The sequence below is a fragment of the Hesperophylax consimilis genome, chromosome 31, assembly GCF_061612785.1.
Source record: "Hesperophylax consimilis isolate HC1 chromosome 31, BYU_Hcon_1.0, whole genome shotgun sequence".
NCBI classification, from domain to species: domain Eukaryota; kingdom Metazoa; phylum Arthropoda; class Insecta; order Trichoptera; family Limnephilidae; genus Hesperophylax; species Hesperophylax consimilis.
This window is the reverse complement of record NC_142866.1, coordinates 5,888,962-5,910,548: the sequence shown is the minus strand read 5'-3', so window position 1 is coordinate 5,910,548 and position 21,587 is coordinate 5,888,962. Positions and strand designations below refer to the sequence as shown.

Here is a 21,587-nt window from a genome sequence, read left to right as displayed (position 1 = left end):
TAGGCAAAGATGTGAACAAATACCTATCACTTCCATTTTTAAAATATAACTGAAAAGAAAGTCTTTATTCAAGAGTGAAAACTACAAGACGCTACGGCTACTTCTTTGCAAGATTTTGCGATGAAAGGAATAAACTCCACAAACGGATTTCTACGTTATCGAAATTTAAAATAGTTTTAAATTATCTTTTGGGGATATGAGTAGTAACACATGTTTAATTTGTGAAATTTTACTAGACAAAATAAAGATCTCCACTGATTTGGAGGACAAAAACGAGCTCCGAACGACTTACAGCCTACATTAGCAAAAAGACAAGCATTTTTTTAAATAATGCATGAAGAGAATCCAAACACCACTATTTTTTTTTTGATATTCAATGAAATCAACCGATTTCTAAACTGTCAGTCAGATAAGTTTTCTTACAGCAGGCAAGTTCAGATGTACAACTTGGTAAGAAAGATAAAGATAATAAATAAAAAAGATATATCATTTTACACTTGGCTAGAAACGCAGTCTACAAGTGGCTAAAATGAAGAGTTCCTTGAGCCTTTGGTAATTTCTGAAGAAAATAAACCTACTTGCATTGCTTGTTCTGGTCGGAACAAAAAAATATCATAATGGTGGCATTGCAAATTCATAGAAATGAGTTCATTGTTTTAAACAGAGACACATTTTTATCCAATCAAAGGGGCACAGCTAGACTGAAGAGATTTTAGTACCTGAAGAATAGTATGCCATTTTTAAGAAATTTGACAATGTTAAAGATTAGAAGGAAAAATATAAGCTCAAGAAGTCATTAAAATTAAACTTTCTATTAAGATTTGTGAGTCAACAGTGAATCCGTACATCAACCTAAAGTTTCAATCATGACGACTTCTTCGGGAACCCAATAGACATGGAAATATGTAATTATTATTTTTTTAAAATAAATGATTGTGAAATAACACATGTTAAACAAACCTCCATATTCGTAGCCGAGGATCGTAACCGCTCAGTCACGGAGTTTGCCATATTATAGCATAATGGTCCAAGCTAGTGCTAGTTGGTAGGTACTTAATTCAGAAGATTCTTTACTTTAGTAACATTTGAATTGTTTAAAATATTAAAAGTGTTAAATGTTTCTTTTATAAATAAATACAACACAGAATAAGAATTAAACTATTTTTATTACAAAATTAGTTATAAAAATAATTGTCGAAGGATATTTATTTTTACTTATCAATGACAAGAATTTATTTTACTTGCAATTAATTGGATACAATTATATTGCATAATTACATATAAAATTAATGAAAAAAAAAAAAACTCAATGGCATGGTGCACAAATAGGTCAAGTGTGAGAATTATTGCACTATGAGTCTTATTTGTCACAGAAGAAAAATAATCTATACTTTTACTTTTGATACAAAATAAATGTACCCAAACCTTTTGTACGCCATGCCGTCAATCTGTCAAATAATCAAATTTCATTGGTCGAACATTATTTTCATGAAACTTCTAGCTTTACTACCTCTTACTAATTTCACTTTACTGCTTTATATAATATATGTATCATAGATATAATGGCGAGCTTTTTCAACCCTTGACGAGTTGATAGAGACAACCCTTTCTGTCACTATTTATATTTGAACTTTATGGAAAGGAAAGAAATGGCATTTCAATTGGCACAATAGTTACTTTTTTGGCAATAGACAAAGTCCAAAAATTAAAAGTTTTAATATGTCAAATAAAATATAATAAAAAATCAAATACAAAGAAAAAAATGGCAAAGTATGATTACCATTAAATAAACATTTCTTCTGACAGTAAATTTGACTTAAAAATTGTGAATACTTTCCAGTGAAGTATTGATTTTCTACCGTTACAGGATAGCATATTATTTAGTAGGAATATGCTAAGTAAAAATAATTTTATGACTTCTGAAATTGTCACCAGGATCTAGGATAATTATTCGAGAATCTCATGAATTGAGTATTACGTTAGTACATCACTAATTACTTATTAAAAAAGGCTGCCTAAGAAGGACATTATAATAAAAACTCAAATTACACCTAAATCTCTATCACATTACAAAAATACTTCTATAATACTAAATTTACATCAAACATAGTTATGATGGAATACGTTTTTTGAAAGTACGAAAATATTATATACCTATAGCACCGTCATTGTTCATTTTGCCCAAATATAACTTAATTATATCCTAAATCACATCGCATTACCTATATTATTCTATAATCCTAAATCTCCAAAATGGAGTACCGCTAACTTGGGTAACTTCAACACCAGACCTGTTAAATGTACAAATTACTATTTCTGTAATATAAAACTAAATACAAATGTATATTTGACCAAAAGTGAAAATATATCCATTTCAAGTAATAATGTTAAGAGAGTGAGAATGGTTGCAAAATGTTTGTCTACAACTCAAAGTTATAGATTTAGGATAAAAACCCTTACATTAGTTTTGAAAAACATGTGCATACCTACAAATTATTACAATATAAACTGTTAAAACGGTTGGACCTTTTTGTACACTTTCTCAAATTTATTTTTTAATGTTTAATTGTTACCAACTAACAATTTGTTGTAATTACATAAGTCTAAAATTAAAATAATTAATTAAATTTCTAAGGGAAATGTTTCAGACTTTGGACGAAAGCATATTACATATTATAACTACATAGTTACTACATACTCACTAATGCACAAAAATGAGAAAAATGTATACTGCAAAATAAAAAAGTTTGTATGAACGTATAAAAACAATAAATTAAATCATTAAAACTATATTTGCAGTTCTGTTTCAATCTTGAGATGGTCCAATCTGTAATGTGGAATTGTCAATTCTTACACGAAGAACTAGGTATCTTCTAGGTACCATAACACTTCCCTAGTTTGTGCTTTATTGCCTGCAAGCAATCTTCACCCAACATCAATATCAACAAAGTGTGTACAAATTGACAAGTTGTCGGTCAATTGTTAATTGGAAACACAATTTGAATTGGTAGATAGGTCACCAATTATCTGCTGCCAAAGCAATGACTGAACACCAAATTGTATAAAGTTTGTCATTTTGTAAAGAGTAATAATTATGTGTAAGTAGGTACCTATATTATTTCAACAATTGGTGTTTTCTAAATCGGTTACGATATCACTCAGGATATCTGTGACAAAATATTCTAAACATAGCAAAAAAAATATCCGTTTCTTTTATAACAAATACAAAAAACAAAAAAAATTAAATAAAAAATTTTGAAATTTTTTGCGTCATCTAAAAAAAGTTACACAATGATCATATCAACAGGTATGGGTGAGTTGATAGAACAGGATGCCTTAGAGAAGTCGATAGGGAGATCTTGTGTGGCCTCTGAAGGCGACTGGGGGCTGCGCTGGACTCTCATGCAGGAAGAGTCCTCGTGCTTGGAGAGGTAGGACTTGAGGGCGAAGGCCTTGCCGCAGCGGGGGCACACAAAGGGCTTGGTGTTGGAGTGCGTCTGCTCGTGGGCCCGCACGTTGGACTTGTCCGCAAATGCCTTGGAGCAGATACCACACCGGTAGGGCTTCTCACCTAAAATATACATTATTTTTATGATTAATTTTACAATAGATATTATAACAAACCTTCTAATTAGTTCCCATTGTATTCATTTCAGATAAATCTAAGGACGGGTTGTTTCGGAGAATCTGAACAATTCATCAAATATCAACGTTCATTTTCAAGATCTGTGAAAGATTTTTTCAAGTTCTGTTTTTATTTCAGTTTTGTCAAGCAACTAGCCTACAATGATATAAAAACAGAACTTGAATAAATCTTTCACAGAACTTGCAAATGAACGTTGAAATTTGATGAATTGTTCAAATTCTCCGAAACAACCCGTCCTAAGTATTTTTTTGTTTGAATTATTGACAAAACATTCAATCGACATAATATATATTATCTTGTAAACTTTTTTATGTATATTTCCTATAAGTAAATACATATTAGGTTGAAATACTCTGTACTAATGAAAACTTGGTCCAAAGCGCCGGGTTCGCACCCAATGAAGAAGCCAATTAAGTCAGTTGGAGGCCCATTTCCATCCTTTTTATTAGCGATTTTGAATATACAACCTTTTGGTGTCCCTTTCAAATATGAAATATGGCAATTCGATATATGGACAATTTGTATAGCACCGCTTTTGTGAGATATCACCTCAGGGGCGTTTATTGACAGCTTATCCGACACCTTGGAGCCGAGCTAAAAGTAGCGGCTTTTGTCAACCGACTGTCGGAATCATATTCTGGGAGTGCTCGCAAATATCGCTAACTAACCATAGATGACAGATTTCGTCAATATCGTATTAACATAGGGCTGTATCGATTGTCCGTGCTAAACCTCCAGGCACCCAAGCATGGCAGGTTCAGTCTTCTACACGCTGAGTCTTCCAACATCGCACAAGTAAAGCCAAAACAGACCTCGCGTGGCTTGGCCTATTTCAGCAAATCGCTCGCCATACATTCTCATTGGTATTGTATGGCGAGCGATGCGCTGAAATAGGCCAAGCCATGATTTGTATAGCATTATGTGTCGCCTACCTTTGACACTTTTGTTGACGGGAGAAGGAATAATCAATTATCAGTACCTTTTAAATTAAAAAAAGAGAAAAATTTAAGAATGAATGACATAAATAAAGAATTCTAGGTGCAGATATCAAGTATTAGTATTATATCTTCACTGCTCTTCAGTGGGTGTGGAGGTTGACTACTTGTTAATATAATATAATATTAAATAAATACTAAATGAATAATATTGGAGAATTAGAATTTTGGGTTCCATGTCTCTGGCGGCCGGCTTGAGCATATTTAATTTGATCTATATGACCACGTTACAAACACGAATAAAGCAAGCCAAAATAAAATACATGTTATTCCGTTCTGCTATATAATCAATCTCAGATCAAATTTTTAAGTGTTCTGTTTGGAAAATTACCTCCCTCTTTCAAAAAATTATGTCTCTGAATTTGAATATGGAGACATTTATACTATTTAAATGCACCTACATTTGAGCGTTACCGCATATTTAAAAATTATTAAAAATTCGATAAATTTGTAAAGCGTGAATTCTGCTTCTTATTTACTTAATATTTGTACCTACAATATTAAATATTATTACTTCTGTATGTTGTCTATGGCCTAGTTGATAAACACTGCTATAAATTTAAAATCTAACATGAATTTTTTAATATGTAAACACATGATCAATGATTTGTAAGAAAAAATATTTCATTAATTTCGGTTCATGGGATGTCAATAACAAATAAGTCTAGAGAAACTATTAAGTTAGCTTTATGTTTAATCGAAGATTCCAACGCACTGGGGCTTATGAAATATTTCAAAATATCTCTTCAAATTTCCCACATTTTGGCCAGCGTGAGCACGCTAGCGTTTGCAAATTGGCCAAAATGTGGCCAAATAAGGTCCAGTGGTTAAAGCTATGCTACCTTTATATAGTATTATTCTGACCCAATCCGCATTAGCCACATTTAATGAATGAAACTGACCGGTGTGGGTGCGAATGTGCCCCTGCAGCAGCCACGGCCGGGAGAAGCGCTTCCCGCAGTAGTGGCACTCGCAGGCGCGCGTGTGCGTGCGCAGGTGCATGGACAGGGCCGGCAGCGACACGTAGGGCTTGCCGCAGTGCGCGCAGTGTCGCTGATGGGCGCACGCGGTGCGGTGCGTCTGACGGTGTCGCGCCAAGTTGCTGGCCGTGCTGTAGCTGCGTCCGCAGTCGGCACAGGCCCGCGTGCCCGTGCCCGGCCCACCGCGCCGCTTGTCGAACAGCTTGTGTTCGTAGCGCGGCGCTTCCAGCGAGGCGGCTACCTCGGCAAGCTGCGTCAGGTTAAACAGCTCATCGGAGCAGGACGACATCTCGTGCATTGTTTTCTATCTTCGCCTTCACGCCTGCAACAAGAACATACATAAATACAGGCTAAGTAGACGCACAATCTTAGGGTCGCTTCTGATAAAGGTTGCAGCCTCTATCTTCTTCATAAACAACGCATTTTTATAAAATACATTACATGTGTAATGTGCAGCGCCTGTATCATAGAAAATCCTGTGTTGAGAGCAAGCGCAGTTTACAACAAAAATAAAAAGTAAATCATATTTACAACAAAATCGCCGTTTTCAACATCCTAATGCTGCGTATAAATAGGATTAATTGACCGTGAGCCGAGCCACGAATTATGGGAAGCTTCGTTTCTTTCCCATAATTCGTGGCTCTTGTATACACGCAGCCTTATATTACATTCAAAATAACATCGTTTAAATGATCCATTGGAAAAACATTCTCATAAATGGGTTTTAATAAAATCTTTGGTGTTTGAGGGTGTAACAGATCTCTCAGCAGCAGAACCATATTCATATTTTATGAATAAACTAAATTAGTATGCTGCTATTCCCTAAAGTAGCGTACTCATCAGCGAGCTGTAACCGTAACAAGTTACTGTAACCAAAAATCATAGTATCGTCGGTGTACGCGAGCGACTCGCGACTCACCACGAGGCGACACCTGTATAACAAACAACCTTCGCTTACACACTAGAGCTTGGTGACTGTCTGTAACGGTTACGGCTACAACTCTACTGATGACATATGTATTTGATGACAAGCTTGCCATTGGACCGTACCATATTATTTGTAAATAAGTAAACATATTAAGATAGCATAAAACAACCACTGCATAAATGGCATTCATCAAATTGATTTCAGCACCATTACGTGGGCTGCAGAAGGCGATAGCCTATTTGCACAACAATACCTACATTTTTCATCTTTTTGGCCTATTTTACGTCAATGCTAATGATACGATGCACAAGCGTTAAAATTCCGCTATTTAACTCAACAGGCTTTATCACAACGGCGATGGCGATAAGGCCAGCCCACCCAAACAGTTGTAACCATAGTTACCAACTCGCTGCTGGCTGGACCAAACATAATCACAACAAGAATTATATAGGCCCGACTAATAATAATAATTGTCCAAATATCATATCGCCGGCTGGTTTTATGTGTAAAGCTATAAGTTCCCACTCGATAAAAAAACACACAAGCATAGCCGCTATAAAATATACCTACCAATCTACATCCTCGTATACAAGCACCTACCGTAACCATTGACTAAATACAAATGACCGTAACCGATAAAAAGGGTAAAAAAACATGTAGGTAGGAAGGATTTGAGACGGCTGCTGCAAGTGTGGGTATCGTCATTGTTTTTTTACTAATTGACATTTCGAAAACAGCTTCTCAGCTGTGGTAAGGTTCGTTGGTAAAAGAGGCTTTTATAATTTTTAAAAATACCTGTAAGTGCTACCAGGATCTGAGTCAAATGACGCTTGGGCATCGTTTCACACGGCGTATTGTTGTTCTATTCGCAAACAGATTAAGAGGGTGTGTCACCACCCTCTTGTTAGCTTATCCTAAGGATAACATAAATAATTTTTTTTTTTTATTTTTTTTTATTGCCGGTAACCCGGGCGTTTATTGATATCAATATTTGTTTACAAATTATGTGCGCTACCCGACTCACTAGACAATTTCTGTTCTAAGCCGGGTAGCAGTATCTACAGTATAATAGATACAGTATAATCTAGTATAATAGATTTACGATTTATTTATTTATAAAGTCTGCATACTATTCGATACTCGAACTTATGGATAGTGGCTATATATCAGATAAGTTAGCCGACTGTTCTACATATCTATTGCGATTATTTATTGTTTATTTATTAACTTACATTACACCAAGGATAAGCTATCAACAGGATGGGTGTAATACCCCTAAGATACGCTGATGTAATGTGCTAGGTAGTGCCGCGCGTGATTAGATGTTTATGTAAAAAGATAGCAATTCTCAGAAATGATTTTAGCCATGACAATTTTAAATTATGCCTACGTTTCATTTTCGAGAACCTATAACGATTGTTTCAATGTTTTTTTTCTTAGGCACAAAATAAACAGAAATCAGTTTAGTGATTCGGCCCTTCAAGTAAGTGAATGACGCTCGAATGTTGTTCAAATTATATAAGCGCGAATTTTTGATCATCTGCCACAAGACTGTCGTGGTCAATGACGTCACCACCTGACGTCACGGGTATTAATAAAACAACCTCATTTCTAGAGAACACCTGGTCTCTCAGAAGCTTGGCTAGACCAGTCAAAAATTCAAAAAATACTGCACTAAATCTCGAGAGGCCTTATTCCAAAAACAGATTAGTCTTTGGTCAACCCTTTTAATATCACAATTTTTTACTGTATTCGGCGAATTATGCATGTGCACATATAATGACGAACTGCCAGTGTTATTCAGTGTTTAAACTCCAGACGACATTCACTGTCTAAACGCGAGTTATTCTCAATAAGGGTGGTATTAATTAACAGCATGAAACATTTATTATTATTTAACGCTCGGTATATATACTTTGTAATTTTCTTAACGTTAACCCTCTGTCTGCTGTACACTTACTGATGATCTTGCTTCTATCAATATGTATTATTTTTTATCACTCTGTTAATACAAAAATATTGCTCAGACCACGAAGATAAATATCGATAACAAATCGCACAGGAGTTCCAGCTGCCCGGTTACACGGTTGGTAAAATGTTCAATTCTTTCGTAGTAATTTAACATCTTAGCGAATTGAAGTTAAATACAGAGACTACTGCACAATGACGAAGGTTATGACACGCGTCTGTTGTAGGTAAGTATACAAATTTTGCGAGAATTTAATTGCTTGTACAAATATTGCTGTGCAACGCAAAAAACAGATCTTGGGGACAGAACTACTTAAGAAAATAGGAAAAGATTTAAATAGGCCGCAGAAAATGAACTGCTTCTGTCACCATTGAGTCAGGGAACTATGGCATCACCATTTGGGGAATACGTCCGGCTCTTCTCACATTTTGAGTTAGGGCTAGTATTTTTTTTGTGCGAAATATACAAAGCTTTAAATGAAACATTTTACAATAACCAATATTTTAGAGTTCTTGCCTAAAATGACTTTTTAAATCTTTAAGGCCAATGTTGAAAATGTCAAGAGACCTGGAGGTATCATTTAGCAGCGCCATACCTCTTGTCATGCTATGCTGGGCCATAACGTCTGTTCTTCAGTGTAGAATATAGAGCAAGTCGTGGCGTCGACCCTAAATGCCTTGGCCAGTGACTCTCCATTTGAGGAATACGTCTTAAGAACTCAACGGCTCCTATCACATTTTGAGTTAGGGCTAGGATTAATAGCATTCTGGCCTTGGCCAGTGAATCTCCATTTGGGGAATACGTCTTAAAAACTTAACTGCTCCTATCACCTTGAGTTAAGGCTAGGACTGCTAGCATGCTGCCACTAGCCAGTGGAACTAAGGCATTCCCACTAGGGGAAATATTTTTTGAGTGATTGTTTATATTGTACGTTTATCGCCTGTGGTTATTTTTATTCATACAAAACATCACGCCCAAAAATGGATTATTTTCGGAAAAAAATAATTAGTCAGAACCCACAGAATGTACAACATATTAATATTATATTATAACGTCTAAAACATTTTCCTCTTATGTTTCCATTTTCTTTCAATATCAAATATTGGAATGTTCCTGTAAAAATGGAGAATTCCTGTATGGAACTGAAAACTGATGATATAATATTATGGCAGTGATCAAAATACGGAGATAAAATTATGATAATGAAATGTGTGCAATTCGTATCAATTGGTTTATGAATTGAATTAGTTTTATGTACCTACATCCTATCATCTAATGGTTTCTCTTATGAGTTATTGTTATTGCAGTTATATAGAAATATGTATTGAACTTAATTAATGTTATATCCTCGCTTTCGTCAGTTGGACATTATACCACAGCGTTGAATGAATCTATGGCGGCAGCCTCTTGTGCCGGTAGGGAATCGACATAAACCGAGTGCTGAAAGATACCGCGTAGAAAAGTTCCAGAATGGATTGCGCTTCAAGCCATTATCGTACCTTAGATAACTTCACTTTCAGCGCAGGATCTTACAGCACTCGGTTTTTGTCGTATTCCTTACCGCCCCGTAAGGTAGACGTCTTAATATAAAGTTGAGTAAAACTAGTCATCTTTTTAAAGGAGAAAGATGATTCGGTACGGGGAGATGACTCGGAAATAAACGAAGAAGACACTCTACTAGAATATATCTTCTTGGATAAGTGGGGAAATCCTCGCGGATAAATCAGGTGAGTGTTTGTGGTCTCGGAAAATGTTGGATTCTCAATGAATTAATATTTCAAAGTAGGTATACGAGGCTACTCCAGCGGACACGTGGCCCGTCAGCGTTGTGTAAAACAAACACATTTCTACACAAACCATGACATACAGGATGTCCGGGGAGTAAAGTGCACAAACTTCGGGAGGTGATTCTACATAATGGTACAAGAAATAGTTAGTAACTTTTTCGAAATTTCGTTCATTTTTCCTTAGAAGAATATTATTTTCTCCATACAAAAATTCAACCTTTGTAATTGAAAACTACGTTAAAATTTAGATTTTTTTATTTATTATTTTACTTGTCATGTAGAATCACCTCCTGAAATTAGTGCACTTTACCCCAGGACATCCTGTATAACTCTATACACAAATAATTATTATTTGGGTAGTCGTAGACAAATGCAATACTTAAGGCAGTCGTAGTTACATACAAACGTGACTAAATGATTTAGTTGTTACAAATTTAAGGCAGAGTCGGTACCTAGTTGTAGTTAGCTACAGTTTTGGGTTAGTTGTAGTTGTCTACAAACTTTTTATAGTGTGGATATATTATTATTACGTAAATTTCTACTTTTTTATTTTTACACAGCCAGCGTTCTAACTGCCGTAGGCATGCGTATGCCACGCAGGTTGCCAAGTGTTACAAACAGTGCTAGAGATACAAAAAAATGTGTAATTCAATGAACGGAAATTTACTATCGATCACCGTATGTCAAACAAGGAAGCATGCATAATAATGCAACTCTACACAATACATACTAAATTCTACATATGTTGTATCTAGGATATCATTTTCACATTTAAATTGTACTAATCATTATAATATGTAACGCAAGTAATAATATGTAATGTTTGGCGATACGGCGGCAACGCGTCGGACCAACGTGCAGCAGCAAAGACCGCTGAAGCCCACGTGATAGAGGCTCGCTTCCCCCACGAAGTTTTATATATATTATTACTATTCTATATTCAGAATACATTACAAGAGGGTTCGTTCTATATTTGACATTGTTCAGCGGTGGTCGCCGGTTTCTTTCCTCGTAAAATGTGAATTACCATCAGCTCGCGCCAGTGTTTGAAGACACTACTTGGCTAATGGCTTTTGGAGAATATTGAAATATGGGCAAATACAAAGGATGGTTCCTCGTACCTTCATAAATCGGTTATAAGTTCGTCTTCCGTATTTTTCGATATTTCATATAGTTAATGAATTATGCAATTTGTTTCAATACCTAAATAAATAATTCTCATTACTAATCAAAGTTCTCGAGTACCTAATTAAAGATTGTATTTTGGAAAATTGCTCGAATGCTGTGAATCATAAGATATAGTTTCAAGCTCAGTTTGTTTCGGGGACACTAGAAAATGGTTTGAAGGTAAAGAAAGGTTCTTAGTGCCTATCTAACTTCGGCAACAAATATTATCAAAAGGCACATATATCACATACCTCCGCAAGGACACTTTAAGGAATATAACCAGTGATAAAATAAGTTCTTCATCACATTTTTTAGATAAAAATAGTTTTTCTTAAACTATAGGAATGTTGTATGTAGTCAAATAATGTGATTTTCGTAAAGTAACCATAGTTTTAAAAACCCTTTGTTTTAAGAACTCCAATGGAATGTTCGTAATTGCTACATAAGGATAGGTTATATAGACAACAATAATACCGCTGTACAGAAACACGCTGTGAATTTCGTTCCTGTTTAAAATCAAACAAGTAAATATTCTAAACGTATTTGACAAAAAATAGTGCACTAATATATACGGAATTGCAGTAGCAGTGTAGTAAAGAAGTGTCAAGCTGTACTAGTACATCTGTAATAACCTAAATCCGAATTTTTGAAAAAAAAGTTTTCTCTCAAAACATTTGATAAACAGCGATTTACTCGGTAATAGGCCAGTGTTGAACTCAGTTTGTGTGTGTGTGTGTGTACGTGCTACGACGTTCGACCGCCGACCAACATCGTCCACGCAGGGCCGCTAAACCTTTTACCGCTCTACATTTCGAAGCAGTACCATGGACACCAGTGACACCTTTTCTTTCATCTCTGCGGCAAACCAAATTATAAATTCCTTACAAAATACTATAATGGACCCAAGCAATAAGTTTACAAAAGAACAAATGGGGAAATTGTCACCAAAACTCACAGAACTGCTAGGGAATATAAGCCTTGTTGCTACCAAAATGGGCTTTCTGGAGAATAATCAACCTGCTGATATAAAAAAACAAAAAAATATAAAAAATAAGTACAGTATCTTAATTACTCCAAAAAATAAAGATACATCAACAGAAATACAAAATAAAATTCAAAGGCACTTTAAAACCAGCCAATTAGGAATATGCATTGAAGGCATTAAAAAAATCTCCCAAAATCGAATTGTAATCGATTGTGTTAATAAAGAAGACGCTAAAAAACTACAAACTTTAATTACTAAAGATCTACATGATATTGACTGCAAAGAATTAACAAAGAAAAAACCAACAATGATATTCAAGGGAATTTTCAACGACTTTATCAAAGAAGATTTTACTGACGATATCTTGAACAAAAATGAGGATATCAAAATTGTAACGCAAGAAACAGAAAAAAATTCTATTTTTAACATAAAAGCAATAATTAAAAACAAATACAATGACACCGCTAACTACATAGTAGAAGTAGACAGCACAACCAGGAAGATTCTATTAAATAAAGAAAAAATAAACATTGGCTACCAGCGAGTTACGGTTGGCGACGCCTGCCCAGTAATACAATGCTACTTCTGTCTACGTTACGGACATACATCAAGAAACTGCAACCAGAAAGAGAAAAACAATTCGCCTTCCTGCTCGCACTGTGGAGCTGCTCACTTGTTCAAAGAATGTGCCTCAACAAATCAACCGAGGTGTGTAAACTGCACTTTTCAAAATGAGAGATTTCAACTGTCATTTCCTACCAATCATAATGCGAATGATAAAACCAACTGTTTATATTATAAAAAAATGCTGGCATTCGCACAACAGAAAATTGAATACTAATTTGGATTCAAGGTATATTTTTCATAGTAACTCATGTTTATTGTCAATATATTATGCATGTACCTGCACTTTCAAAATTTTAAAAATTAATAATGCTATGACATATTCTTTAAAAAAACATGATGTTCCCTATCAATCTCCAGTATATAAAACAAGTATACTTACTATTAAAACTGAAAATTCTAAGAAATATTCAAAAATGATACTAACAATTAAAAAAAAAATGTCCATAATCAAACGAACTGTCAATATTACAAAAAAATACTTGCTCTCACGGAACAAAAACTGGAATATTGTTATAAATTTTAAAGATGTCTATAAAAATATTTCATATCTATTCTCAATGTCTTACAAATACGCATGTACTTTTGAATATCCACAAGCTATAAAAAATAATAATAATATAGTCTATACATTAAAAAACCGACAAATCTTTCATCATTCTACATACTTTAAAGTCAGGATATATGTATTTAAAACCAAAAAATTTAAATCATTCTCTATATATAAGATAAAAAACCTAAATATTTTCTTCATGATAACACATCTCTACTTACTACACTTTTATGTTTATTTTTACAATTCATTACATCTACGTTCTACATTTGTATATTCCTACCAGAAAATAGAAAATACAATAACAATCCACAACTGCATTTATCGAATGCTAGTAAATTACAGAATACTAAAGTCTAATTATAGATATATTAATTTGTCAAAATTATTATTATATACATTACTAATCCATATATCATGCTGCCAATATTCTATATGCAATAAATCTCTACACTATATGTTCACTTGTACTATTGATATATTCTTACAAACGCTTTTTTTTATTGTAATTATTATAAAAAGAAGAACGAATCAAATTAATTATTGCTGTCAATTAAACAAACACTCACTATGTCTCCGAGTATTATCTAAACATAAAATAAATCTTATAGAAAAAATCAAAACCTACAATTTTAGATATGAACTGAAATCGAGCAAGAATAGTGTTACACTAATTATGAGCATTATTACTTATTCATTTACTCGTAGAATTTTATATACATATTTTATCACACCTAAATAAATACAATGGAAAATTTTAACTTAAGCGAAATTGATAAAAATCTAAATATAGAAGAATACGTATGTGAAGCAGCCAGTGAATGCAATAAGATCTATGACAATATAATAAATAGACTAACAATCTTGCACCTAAACATTAGAAGTATAAATAAAAACATGGATGAACTTTTGGTATCCCTAAATACATTATGTTCACAGCCAGATTTCATAATACTATCCGAGGCGCACATACATGCAAACATAAATATACCAATCATCCCAAACTACAAAAATTACAATACAAATTATCAGATTAATAAAAATAGTGGAATTGTAGTATACGCTAAAGAAAAATTTACTGATATCAATATTACCGAAATACACATATGCAAAGCAAACTGTTTGTCATTAAATTTTGTTTTAAATAATATGCCATTCAATATAATCGCAATATATCGAACACACAGTTCTGATGTACCTTTATTTATAGAAGAATTAAAAAAAATACTATGTAACAAAAACCATCTAAATTGTATCGTAATAGGTGATTTAAATATTAATATTGGTCCTAATAACCACTGTAAAAATAAATTAGATTATATAAATGCTATGAATGAAATGAACTTTATATCATGTGTAAATAATTTCACAAGAGAATTTGCAAACCAATCGCCATCATGCCTGGACCACATATGGAGCAATATTAAACACACAGAAAAAATTAAATCTATTATATGGAAAAATGATATAACAGATCACCATACAAATATTTTTATTTATGATTTCAATAAAAACTTAGGATTATATGACTCTAGAAAAAATATTAACATAATTTCCAAATTGAACAATGTAAAATTAAACAATAAATTAAGTAACGAATCTTGGTCCTCAATACTAAATTGCCAAAACCCAGACATGTGCGCAAACTTCTTTGAAGAAACTTTAAATGCTCATATCGCAGACTGTACAACCTTTATAAATAATCAACCAAGTTCTAAATTAAGGCAAATCAAACCATGGATTACGCAGGGATTACTCATATCTATCCGGAAAAAAGAAAAACTTTTCATAGACACAAAAAAAAACCCTACCAGTAGCCAAGTAAAAAACGAATACAAAATATTCCGGAACAAACTCATTAAAATTATCAAAGACACAAAAGAAAAATATTACAGGGAGAAAATAATCCTCACAAAAGAAAACCCTAAAAAAACATGGAACACTATAAATGAAATAATGAATAAAAATAATAAAAATAAGTCTACAATAAATGTCATAAACAATAATGGAACTAACATAAATGCTATCCGTGAACCAAAAATGTGCGCAAATATTTTCAACAAATTTTTCGCTACCGTCGGTCAAAAACTTGCATATAAAATTGACCAAAATTATCAACCTGATGACATACATGAAGATAAAATAACAAATAGCAATCTTTCAAATTTTAAACCGACTTCAGAAAAAAATATTGAAAACATAATACAATCACTTAAAAATGGTAGTGCGCCAGGATACGACGGTATAACTACAGAAATCTTGAAAAAATACTGCAATTTTCTAACCAAACCGATTACGCATATAATTAATGTAAGTACTAAATACGGAATATTCCCGTCTAACTACAAAAAAGCCATTATAATCCCAGTATATAAATCCGGAGATCCAAAAGAAGTAAACAATTACCGCCCAATATCCTTATTATCCAACATTGCAAAAATACACGAAAAAGTAATAAAAAAACAAATTACTGATTATACAGATAACCAAAAAAGTATTAACCCTAGTCAATACGGTTTTAGAGATAAACTTAGCACACAAGACGCAATTGCAGAATTAACTAAGATTATTTACAAAACATTAGATAGAGGCAAAAAATGCTTAAGTATATTCATTGACCTCAGTAAAGCTTTTGATAGTGTCTCACATTCAAAATTAATTAATAAAGTAAATAATATAGGAATTACTGGCAAAGCTAAAACATGGTTAAAAAGTTATCTCTATCAAAGAACTCAACAGGTTAAAGTAAACAACGAATTAAGTGAAATAGAAAATATAGATTTTGGAATTCCACAAGGAACTGTTTTGGGACCTTTACTTTTTATAATATATGTTAATGAACTTTTTCAACTCCCAATCATTGGAAACATCATATCTTACGCAGATGATACAGTTATAACTATTGAAGGAAATTCATGGAATGAGGTCGTAGTATCAGCTAATAATGCAATAAATATCGTTAAACTATGGTTTGACGAAAATTTATTGACACTGAATGTCGAAAAAACCCATTTTATACCTTATAGCCTAACAGGGAATAACTCAAATGTAAATCTAAACATAAAAATTCACGAAAGAAATTGCCTCCTTAAATTCGCACCCTGTAATTCAAACTGTATAAACATTAGTAGTAAAAAAGAAATAAAATATCTTGGAATAATTATTGATAATAACATTAAATGGAAAAGTCAAATAAATTCCACAGTAGACAGAATGAGAAAACTAATCTATATATTTTTTAGACTAAGAAATATTGTATCATTAAAAATACTAAAAGATATTTATTATGCATTGGCGCACTCTGTCCTACAATATGGAATCGTGGCTTGGGGGGGTGCATATAAATCATCCCTACTCCCACTGGAAACTATTCAAAAAATACTAATAAAAATCATCTTAAAAAAGCCATATTACTACCCAACTATAAATGTTTTTCAAGATTTCCCGGTTCCCCCACTTACAAAAATTTATGACAAAATTGCACTTCTACAAATACATAAAGATTTCTTTAGTAAAAATAATTTACCACAATTGAATATTAGCAAAAGAATAATATCTGTTGGAGGACTAACCGTGCCACTAGCACGAACCACAACAGCACAACATCACTATATATTCAAGGGTGTAAAATTATTTAATAAATTACCCCTTGATATACGATCGGAAGAAAACTACGAAAAATATAAAAAAAAAATTAAATTAAAATACTCTTGTACCACCTCATAACTTTACTTATTGTTTAGAAATATGTTTTTGCCTTTTAAATTCTTTGAATCATTTATTAACTAACCTATATTTTTATTACTTTTATTGTTATTTTTTGTGTTATTTTTTGTTTTATTACTAATATTTTTTGTTTAATTTAAACAAATGTAAAAATATTTTTGTTGTCCTCTCCTAAACACAAGCAGCTGCTTTATTAGGAGAGTGATTGATATATTTTTGTTTATATTGTTAAAAAAATTGTAACCTTGTTTATATGTTTCAATAAATAAAAAAAAAAAAAAAAAAAAAAAAAAGGTTGTTTTATAGAATTTGAACAATCCATCAAATTTCAACGTTAATTTTCTAGTTCTGTGAATGTCCTATTCAAGTTCTGTTATTATATAATTGTAGGTCACTTACTTGCCAGAACTCGAATAAAAACAGAACTTGAAAATAACTTTCACAAAACTTAAAAATATCTTAGAAATTTAAAGATTTGTTCAAATTATCTGAAACAACCCGTCCTAAATCTTTTCTTCTAGATATTCGAATAACGCAAAAAATCTTTTTAAACTGTTATTTACCCATAGAATACACATCCAATAACTTAATTTTGGTATAGTTTAGTGATTTTCAACATCTGTACATTGTTAAGTTACTATAGAGTATTGTAGTACCTAATATCATGATATCGTATGTAGGAAAAAGAGCTTATTAACGCAATAATAAAAATCAAAGGAACGCCGAATATCAGAAGTGGAATAAATTAGTGGATTCGAATGGTTATAAATTTTATTGTTGCTAATTTAGCGCTCATACAAAAGCATAATTTAAACACTTGTAAGAAAAAATCTGAATATATTAAGTTTTATCAAAATCATGGAAATCATCAAATCAAATAATTTAATTCGAATTTTTTCTTACAATTTAGCAAAGAGCTGAAATGAATTATTTTGGAAATAAAATACTACCATAAAATATGGAAAGTTATGTTTTAAAGCGAGTTAAATCGATGTCAAGTTTATCATTATTAAATATATAAATTAAATCCACCTAGAGTGAAACATCCACGAGCTGGTACATACGCAAATAATGTAATATTGATGAGCAAAATATCATTATATAAATCATCAGATATAATAAAACAATGAATTCGCTATTCACATGTATTTCATTAGATTAATAATAATTACATTGACATAAATAGTTCAGTATAAATAAAACTCTACGCAAGCAACAAGCCAAGAAGCACAGCATAAATAAGTACACAAGAAATGAGATAAGGGCGCTTTCTTGGTCCAAAAGTCTGACCATTCTTTGCTTTAATTTAAAATTCAGAAATTCGCTAAATAAAAAAAATCGAATGGAATATATATAGGTATACAACTTCGCTGTCTCGGTCTAATGGTCCACATGTACTAAATCAGTGGCGACATTGCTTTCCATTCAAATCTACATGGAAGTAATTCCTATTTGAAGGTGTGTGTTTATTATCCATTCAGTGTTGAAGGTATATAAGAAAAAAATCACACATTAATTTTATATGAACAAAATCGGTTTGTTTTTATTATTTGTTGTTACATAAATAAATATGTCTGTAATTACCTTTATTGCCGCTAAGTGAAATTATTGAAAGTTATTAAATACGTTAATATTAAGTAGGTACGCAAAAACATAATCTTTGACTAAATCGTATTGATTTTAATTATAGTAAGCCATAGCTATCATAAGCAAACAGCGTTGACATCGTAATTAATTATATCAATTTACGTAGTGTATTATTATGTACTGAGGAATCTAAGGATAGGTATCCATTTCTATTATGTTTTAAAATTTGAAGATGCCGATATAATTTATTATTACAAATTATACCATAATTTACATGATTCAAGTAAGTTCATATTACTTAAATGTTATGCGTAAATTTACACAAGTATTTTTGAAAATATAAACTTTCGAAAATGTTTATTTTTTCTAAATCCATTGTACATACGGAGAAAAATGGTACTGTTAAAAAAGTGATGGCACGCCAATTTCCTGATATAATATTATATTCATATTATTATATAATATTCAGAATAATTAGAGAACACGTGTTATTTTCCTAATAAATATCAAGACTGAATGCGACAATATCAGTATGTCAATATCAATATTTGTATGTACACGTGTTCCGCCGTCCCCATAAAACATTCGCTTTTAGTTGATACTTTGTTAAGGACTCATTCGTTAAAGGCCTGCAGTCCCGTTTTTCACAGGAAAACGAATAATTTTTACCAGATTTTGAATAAATTATCAGTAAGTTCAAGGATCAAGGATCTTATATGTATTTATTGAAAATCAATAAAATTTCTCAGTATATATAATATATTTTATAAGAACCTTGATCGTTTATTATAATGAAACGAATTTTAAACTAAAGTGAAATTAAGAAAACTTTTGGTAAAGTTTATAAAAAAGACATGTAAAAATGATATATTGCTACGAATAAACAGGAAACGGAAAAAAGAACGAAAAAACGTAGAAAAAAAAGGAACGAAACAACCGCTAACGGATCGAGCAGTAACTTCAATAATTTCGCAAAACGTCGATAATCATCTTATTATTATTATCAAATTAATGCATTCGTGTTCGTTATGTATTTTTTCCGTATGGTGTTTAATATAACAGTGTTGACACAAAATTGAAATAAAACGGAACAATGAAAACCCTTGTATTCAGTTACTGCATATTTAAACAAATAATGAAACAGCGAGAAAAAAAATTGTAGACCATGGAACGAAAAATGATTTCTTTTGCTGTAAAATTCGCTGTCGAATTTCGTGTGCTATTATTTTTACATTCTTTCGGATTATTTAACAAAAATATACGAGTAGTTCTGTGAACAATCTATGAATCGCGAAATGTTGATTTTTTTCGATTTGACAGCTCGTAACGCTCATGCGAACTCTGGTAAAAAGGTACTATCTAACACGGCTACCACCTTGGCAGGTTGATTAGAACACACGAACAAACCGGAAAACTGGAACAACGGAACGGTTCCACGCCAACTCAGAACGGTTGCAATTTAACACACGTTTGAATAAAATTGATAAAGTGATATAAAGTCTAACCTAACATAATCGATTAATATAAATTTTAAATCTTTAATAAAAGTGGAATTTCATCTTTTACCATCTCCCATGACGAAAGTAGTTGAATTTTTTAGTATTTGTTGATACAAAGTGTAATTTTCATATTCTTTTCCTAAAAGTGCGGCGGTAAGGTAAATATTTGCCAAAATGGGTTTTATGTATTCGCAAGTTTGGCTTTAATTAAAAAATAGAAGAGAAATTGACTAAAAACCTATTTTATTATTAATAATTATAAGTTTTAAATTATAGGTTCTTCATGACAAAAGATAACCGCTGTACTAATGGCGTAAAATATTAATTTCAAGGAAATGGCTATTAAATTGCACTATTTTCCATCTTACTCAACCGAAAATGTCGTTTTTTATTGTCACAAGTTGAAGTAAAGCGTAAAAATTGCGAACAGTAGACTTAGATAAAAGTTTACACAAAAAGTTTGAGTTAGAAAAGAAACATTGTTTTCAGTAAGTATTATAATGTGTGGCAGTCGTGAGTAAAACTTTACCAAAATAATGAATACAATTATTTCATTGTACATTTTTTCAAAATGTTCGAATCGCTCATGTGCACGCTGCGCCGCCATGTTTATTTACATTATGTTTATCGCTCTAGAAACATATAATAATATATATTGGACTTACCGGTGGTGTTCGAAAGAGATAACTTCAGAACAGTTCACAGTAACAAGGTGGCTGTAATAAATTGCACGGAATTCCACAACAGAGATTACCGCGGTGTTTGTCCAACGGACCATCGGACGAAATGAACCGACTCCCAGTGCAGTGCTGACAAGACTGCCACTGCCATCGCCGGCTCAGCTCGCAGCACCGAGGAATACAACCGCGTCGAGTTGGTCCCAGTGGCGGTCGGTGTTCTTCCTAACCCCCAAATACTTTATCCTTTCTTTATTCCAGGAAAAGCCATGTTTATGAATCTAACTTGATTCTTTTATTAGAATCTAGCAAGACTCTCGAGTAAATCGAATATTTCTTTGAAGCTTTCTAAGAAAAGTATTCAAGTGAGATTTAATAATAATTACTGGACATTTCCTTTTCTCCGCTTTCTAACTGTTCAAATATTTTAACCTTCTATATATAATTCACAAAGTAGTAGGCTT

The 21,587-nt window shown here is 32.4% G+C and overlaps 1 protein-coding gene across 1 annotated transcript; it reads right to left on the bottom strand.

Moving 5' to 3' along the window:
- Nucleotides 1–1,170: 1,170 nt before the first annotated feature.
- On the bottom strand, nt 1,171–21,248 carry LOC149409375 (uncharacterized). Its single transcript, XM_089649825.1, has 3 exons — nt 21,112–21,248; nt 5,544–5,943; nt 1,171–3,571 (listed from the first exon to the last, which is right to left on the bottom strand). Exons 2-3 carry the CDS (start codon nt 5,917–5,919, stop codon nt 3,285–3,287), a joined length of 663 nt encoding a protein of 220 aa, XP_089505951.1. The 5' UTR covers nt 5,920–5,943; nt 21,112–21,248; the 3' UTR covers nt 1,171–3,284.
- Between the last annotated feature and the right edge of the window lie 339 nt (nt 21,249–21,587).

What these genes read in the sequence shown, in the direction of transcription:
- LOC149409375 (XM_089649825.1), bottom strand. Translation starts at nt 5,919, where the DNA reads ATGCACGAGATGTCGTCCTGCTCCGATGAGCTGTTTAACCTGACGCAG. An exon ending in GCACATTCGCACCCACACCG is followed by an intron (nt 3,572 to 5,543) that starts GTCAGTTTCATT and finishes TGTATATTTTAG; the next exon opens with GTGAGAAGCCCTACCGGTGT.